Source organism: Buceros rhinoceros, unplaced genomic scaffold, assembly GCF_000710305.1.
Source record: "Buceros rhinoceros silvestris isolate BGI_N320 unplaced genomic scaffold, ASM71030v1 scaffold43502, whole genome shotgun sequence".
Classification (NCBI taxonomy): Eukaryota; Metazoa; Chordata; class Aves; order Bucerotiformes; family Bucerotidae; genus Buceros; species Buceros rhinoceros.
The window spans coordinates 453-7,768 of record NW_010400277.1 but is presented as its reverse complement, the minus strand read 5'-3'; the positions used below and the strand labels follow the sequence as shown (position 1 = coordinate 7,768).

At 38.8% G+C, this 7,316-nt stretch overlaps 1 protein-coding gene across 1 annotated transcript in view; it reads right to left on the bottom strand.

Annotated features, from left to right (window-relative positions):
• Nucleotides 1-5,600: 5,600 nt before the first annotated feature.
• MED28 (mediator complex subunit 28) overlaps nucleotides 5,601-7,316 on the bottom strand; it is a gene marked incomplete at its 5' end in the record, with an annotated part of 2,162 nt that continues 446 nt past the window's right edge. Inside the window, 2 exons of the mRNA XM_010131789.1 lie at nucleotides 5,601-5,917; nucleotides 6,359-6,471. Of these exons, the coding sequence (XP_010130091.1) occupies nucleotides 5,720-5,917; nucleotides 6,359-6,471 (311 nt within the window). The remainder of the gene's footprint in view (nucleotides 5,918-6,358; nucleotides 6,472-7,316) is intronic.

Sequence of the window (7,316 nt, the reverse complement as noted above, 5' to 3'; positions counted from 1 at the left end):
TGGCAGGTGAGCTTCCTAGCACTCCGTTTCCCAAGCAGCAAAATTGGTGAACGCGGCTGATGAAATAATGACTTGTTTTCTCATAAGTCAATCCAATGTATGTTTCCATACCACCCCTAAGACGGTGTAAGTTCTCATTTAAATCTTTTCCCTTGATTAAGGCATTTAAAGAGCTGAACTCACACTACAGATTTTGACTTAGAGGGTTCACTAAAGCAGCATGTATATCCAAACCTCTTTCATTAAAGTTATAGGACTTCAGTATTTCTGAGGCCTCTATCAAATATGGTTGGAAATAGCCTATGGATTCTAGAGGTTTGGGGTCAGAAAAGAGAACAAACAGATGAATACAGATGTGCGTAGATACTGCAACATAGATTTTTTTCCTCAGGAAATTGTGATGTGCAAGCTTATTAGTTTTTTACACGAGGGGCTGATTTTACACTGGACAGGTGGTGTGGGTTAACCCTGCTGGCAATTTATTTTGGAACTCCATAACATTCTATACTTACATGTAATCCATGTACAGATGCCCATTTTTAAAAAAAAATACCAGAAAGGCCTGGCTATGTCCTTGTATTTTAGGCTTGGAATTTAGAGCAAGGTACAGCCCAGGTATCTCTCGAACCTGGTCTAAGCAAGTTTTTCTGATCTGCATTTTCTTTGGAACAGACTTAAAGACTCAGAAGAAAACTCAAGAAAGTGGGAGTCCAGATCAGAAGATACACACCTTATAAGCTGTCTGCAAGACAAATTAAGTGAGAGAGAAAAGATTATCAAGGAGTTGGTGGTAAGATTTCCTTTTATATGTACCTGTATATTTTTGGCTCTGTTTTGTGTTTCACACATTGCTTCACTGATATTTTCTTTCTGTTCTGGGGCAATTTGACTAATACATGTTGCTGTACTGACTTCCAAGAAATACATTTTTCCATACTTATAACTTTCTTTCTCCCTCAGGAAGGAAGAAAATTTCAGCATTCACTTTTAGCCAACACCGAAGCTTATAGGAATCGATCATTTTCTTTCAACCCTAATACAGGATGCTTGACTCCTTCCATGAAGGTAAGATGGGCAATGCAATCGAAATTGTAAATCATGATGTTTTATGGCTATTTGAATAATTTAGATGATCATGACAATAAAGGTCCTATTAATTTTTTTATGGTAACACGATTCAGTAGAATTCTTTCCAGTAAGCCAACCTACAGTCAGGTGCTGAGTATAACATAAACTTAGTAGAAGTATATATGCACATAGATACAGGTGTTTAAGCAAATAAAAACCACTAGCACTCCAAACACGTCTCTCTTCTACTGGCATAAGCACATCATTGCTTGCAGATTTGGGACCTGCTATGTGGCATATTGCATGCATCAAGGAGAATTATGAATTGTATTTGGGCTGCTCAAGATTTGCCCTTTGTCCTTCCATATCTGTATGATACTGTCTATAGTCATGCGAAGAAGGGAGGTCAAGCTGGTGGAAAGCACCTAACCGACCTCAAAGTCAAATATACTATTTGTTATGGATCCTCATAGTGCATCCCCAGAATTTATTTTAGATGCCTATAAAAAAGATGGGAATCTTCATTTTTGGGTGCTCCTCACAAGATATCTGGGAATGAGGTATTGTTGACGTTTTACAGTATAAAGTAAAAAACATGCATGTGTAATTAAGTTTTCTGTTACAATGAAACACAGAAGAAGAAAACGGTTGAGGTGCCCAGTCGTGTTGTCAGTGTTCCGAATTTAGCTTCCTATGCAAAGAGCTTTTTGAGCTGTGACTTGAGATCAAAAGGAAGTGCTCCTCAAATGACAAAATCTACAAGCTTAGACCGGAGTCCTGGCTGCCTCAGGATGGGCTCTCCATCAGCACAGTCCTCAGACAGCAATGCTGCCACAAGGTATTTGCCCATTTTGTAGTAACGTGTAAGATGATAAATGTAAAATGATAAATTGGTATTCAGAGTCTTGTAGGCAATTGAAACACATCAGTCATTCGGAAAACAAACAATGTTGTTAAGGTTCCTGCCGTGCAGTGAATGCCATGTGTTCAGTTCTCTGCAGACAGACCCAGAACTTCACTGCAGAAGTAGGCTATGATCACTGCCCAGCAGAGCTCATGCTTGCAACTCCTTCTGGTACAAAAAGAGGCAGAGAGTTGTATTTAGCTAAGAATGTAGTTAATCGTGAACATGGTTGTTTGAAACTTTGGGCATGTGTCAGTGGCTCTGTTAAGGATGTGTTTTCCCTGTTCCTTTTGTTTCACTTTGCACTTGCTAGGCGTAGATGGCATATTTTTATTTTAGGAGATACTTGAATGAATCTAGGCTAATCATCAAAGTGTTTAGAGACTTAAAAAATTCACAGATACCTAACTAAAAACTTCTTAGTTTGTTATTTTTCCCTGAAAAGCCTGTATTTTTCTTCAGATTTATGAGTGATTAAACAATGTTTAATGTTTTATACTCAACTGAACTATCTCTTCAAGAAATACTTTTAAATGTATGTAGTTAACATTATACAGTCACAAAGGTCAATATTTTAAACCCCTTACCACTGTACTTCAGGACAAAAGCCTACCTTCTCACCCATCTCCTAGTGCAGACGAGTTCTCCTGTAAATTGTGTGCTCGAGGGGTCTTTCCTTGAAGGCAGATGGTGCTGACTGCTGCCAAAGACAGTAACCCAGGACGCGGGCTTGGGTCCAGTTTGGCAATTCCTGCATCTTAATGATCAAAGCACCCTGTGTCAACCCAGATGACTGACAAGGAAAATCAGATTTGTATTTTAAAGGGAAACATACAGGGACACTGAGGGAAGCTTGGCTGCTACTCCCTCACTTGCAAGTGAAATCCTGTTTGCTACTATAAGCTAACCAAAATTAATGTTAAAAAAAACATCCTGGATGCTGAAAAATCAGAGACTATGTAATAGGATTGATTGTAAAAAGCCAGTTAGTATTCAGATAAATTTTTCAGTTCGAAATGAACTTTTATCCAACATTTCTAATTCATAAATTGCATTTCATAAAGAGTGAATTGCAGCTGTCATCTTCTGATTTTCAAAACTTCATATTCTTGAAGCATCCTTTTTTCTTTCTTTTTGACATTTCTCCGTGTCTGTTTCTCTCCCCTTCATCCTTTCCTTTGTGTTGCTATCGGTGCTGTTAGCCCAGTTACCTGCCTAGCACAGATCCCCCTAGAAATTGCAGCTGGCACCTTTTGGCTTCATCTAGTTCATGGATCATCCCAGATCCATTCATAGCATCATGAGTTTTTCCAGGAAAAAAATGTATTCAATATTGCTTAGATTTTAAGTAAGTGATGCTAATGCTTATTTGTTTGCACAGGACACATGGCAATGAACCACCACAAATCAAAGATGGCCAAAACCAAGACCCTCAGCATCAAGAGTGGTTTACTAAATATTTTTCATTCTAAAGCAAACCATTTCCATACTTTACAGGATTACTAGAAAAGCTGCTCCTGTTTCCTTTTGGGAATGATAATTCAATATATGACTTAGAAAAAAAAAAAAAAGATGTAATTTCCAAGTAAATAATAGGAACAATTGCACTCTCTTACATCTTCTAACTATGGATTTATTGGCATGGATTTCTAAAAAACGCTTTTTTTTTTAATGACCTCTGTAAAAAAAATGAAGAAAAAGCCAAATTCTAGATATTCTTATGTGAAAAGACTTTTTAATCAAGAGACTGTAACACTCCACAATTACATTAAATATGCAATTTGGTCTCTGATACATCCTGTCAATCTGTCTCCAGATGAAAAAAGATATGACTTCTGTAGGTGATTTCTGAATGTTTCTACATTTGCTTCACCAGCTGTTTAAAAGAATTCCTGCATATAATAATGTAGTTTTTGAAGTTTTTAATAGGTTTTTATTAAACTTATTGTAAGCTGTACAGCATGCAGTATACCTCCAAGAATAGCATGTTTCTAGCAGGCTGGTTTAGAATTACTTTCTGGTTTGCTTAATAAACTGTTTTGTACGATCAGCTTGGCAATACAGTATTCCTGTTGCACTTCAATATATGTATCAGCCTGATAAATTGGGATTAATACATAATTATGAAGATTAAAATCATCATTGTAAAATCATCCATTTCTGTGCTTTGCAGAACAGTGCTAAGTTATGCACAAGTGTGAACCACACTCAGAGTTCCTGATTTAGGGAACCAGGAACTGCATACTTGTTCATTTTATCTCAATATTGTTCTGCCCACCTAAATGACCCCACGTGTCACCTTGTGCTAGCAACTCATTACCAGGAAGAAAGACATCCATGAAGAAATTAACCCTCAGGTAATTCCTCAATAAATATGAAAGCAGGGAAATGTGCAAGCAGCAGCCTAGTATTTAAGATAGGAGAGTTCATCTTCAGCTGCTGTTACGATTTGAATGCCCATAATAAATTGTATGTGTGCAAACAGGCAAACCTCCAGCCTGACCTCTTGCTGTATTAAACAGCTGGCAAGAGCTGTGCCAACAGATGCCAGTGTTTACTACAGAACAGCCACTGCACCCCAGCAGCAGTGAAAAGGTGGTAGAAGGGGCAGAATGCTTCTACAGGCCAATGCTTTCATCCCTGCTGTCTAGATGTTTTTCCAAAATAAACAGCTTGGTTTGGAAGGAGACTTCGGCATCAGATTTGGCAAAAAACCCACTTTATACATGTTATTAAAAAGGGAATAAAATGGTGTACAGTAAGTGACACTGAGGAGTGCCTCAGCATCTGTAAGAGGATCAGAAATGCACAGGGCTGTTTTCCGTTGAAGCTTTCATCGACTCTGCCGCAAAAACTTCTAAATACACAATTTACTAATTCTAATTTCCAGGGTTACAATATTCCAATTAGTTAACTGTCCCCAAAAGGGGTCCCTAGAAAGTGGCTTTCCTGGGTATATGGATGAATTAAGCTTGCTGCCTAGTATTACAGAGAGACAGGACTCCTTTGCTATTTCCACCTCTCAAAATCTTCTTTTGGCTACGTTTAAATTACAAATAGTTCCCCGAAGCAGAAGCCAATCCCACAGACTGGGGAGTGCTGATGACACAACATCCATGACTGGTCTTATTTTAGGGGTAGGTATTTCACACCATCTCTACATTAGCCTGAGAGACAGAACACCAGAAACATTAGGCCTGCATTACGTACTGCCCAGGGATATGCACTTTGCAGTCGTTTCATCCTGTAAGAATTAAAATTTGTATAGCCTGAGACCCCTTCATGAGGTGACCAAAAGATGGACAAAGGAGATGGACAATTTGCTTCAAAAAAAGTACTCCCTCAATCTGAGCTAGAGACAGAGAATTTTAAGGGTGCTTCTGCAGTGGTACTTATGGATAATTACTGATCACAGAACATTGACATTTCCCAGTAAAACCAAACAGTAATCTTCACAAGTATTTTCAGCATACCAGCAATGATAATAGTCAGGGGAGATCTATGGCCACCCTTCCTAGAAGGAACAGGAAAACACACTTCTGCCAGAAAGCATCCTGAATAGCAATGCTGTGCATTTTCCACTGAAATGCAAAACCACTCTGTATTAAAAAAAAAAAAAAGGCATTTTGCTTAATTCTTAAGTAGTTGTATTTGCAGTACAAATTACACTATACAAAAAGCATACGAAGTAGAGAGACCACCACTGCTTTGCATTGTTGAAAATACTCAGATATGTGAAATCAAAGATCATGTTTGCTTCACTGGAGCAGGAATATTAGCAGATGCTTGTTCTAGGTATGCTAATGGACCCTGAGGCATTTCTGCAGGTTTTTTGTGCTGTACACTGATATCTTCCAGGACCTGTTGCCAGTGTCGCAGTTTACTCAAATGCTTCTGAATTAATGCTTCTTTTCTCTGCAATTCGTTTCTTAATTCTGAAACATCCTGTGGATGAAAAAATGTGTATTAGCAATAGACAGCGTTCATAAGAATAAGCACCTCACATAAGAGCATGGAATGTTTTTGAGTTTTCAAGCTGATCTTATACGGATTCTAATAATGGAGAAGTGTCTAATGAAACAGAGGGAAAGCACTGGGGATGCTCTACTTCCATTCCCCTAGGTGACATATTTCAGAGATCGTTAATTCCAGCAAAATTTGACTAACTAGTTTATTTCCTCCAGTGAAACTACCATCTCTGTTACAGTACTTCACAAAGCAGCAGGCATCCAGCTTCTCCAGGCTCACAGTGAGAGCTATGTTAGCAGTCAAGTTCTACCAACTTAAGCATCACGTTGAGAAAACCAAAATTAACACGAACGAGGTGATTAACTGGTACACAGCTTATCAGATATAGCACAACAAGGTAAATTAATTTAAACGTACCTCTTTAATTACTTGCTCTGGCTTCTGGACTGATAGCTGCAGTCTTTTTTGTAGAAAAAAGCATTCAGTTTGTCTTGCAACATCCAGAAACTTCTGGATGCACTGATCAACACCTGAAGATAAAGGAACAAAATAGAACAGGTCCCAAACAAGAAGTTACCAGGCTGATACTAGCAGTTATCTGCACTCTATTAAAAACACTTTCGCAGTACTTTATAGAAAGAAAATCTTCAGATTTCTATGACATATTCATAAAAACAGGATGTGCATTAAGTCTCTGTATAAAACGCAGCATATGACCCAGTATCTACAAGGAGTTTTCAAAAGCATTTATGCTGTTTTTAAAACGGTCCTTGGAAGTCAAGCTTCAAAATTTTTTCAGGGAAATGTACACTTCAAACAGTAGTCAAGGGCCATTTTTTAACCTCCGGTTAATATCAGTTCAGTATTAATTTTGCCTCCCAAAGAGGTGCCTGGCACACAAGTCTTAAAGCATTGCTACTAAGCAGTCTAGACTTTCCTTTCCTACCTGACAGCACTGCTTCATATAGTTTCATAATACAGCATGCATTTCACTGCACGTTGATATAACCCCACACAACCCCAGCAGCGAGTTGGCACCAAGAACTTTCCACCAGACCCCAATCATTCCTGGGTGGGTTTCTTTCCTTGTTATCCTCCCACTCCTGTCAAGAGCTTTCCACCTGGGAAGGGGTGAGCAACCCGCAGTTGTGCCAGAGGCACTGTTCAAGGACCCTGTAATTGTTTTTAAACTTTTTTTGGCCTCTAATGTCAAGGCACAAGCACCCCTAGCAAAGCCTAAATACACCTTCAAGAACTTCCCAGGAATTTTTAGGGGAAGTGAGACACAAATTTGCAACCTCAGCCCTGCCGCTCAGCGTTTCAGGCCTGCAGAAAAAAACCGTGGCGTATCCAGGGTTTTTGTGAAGCCAAGGCA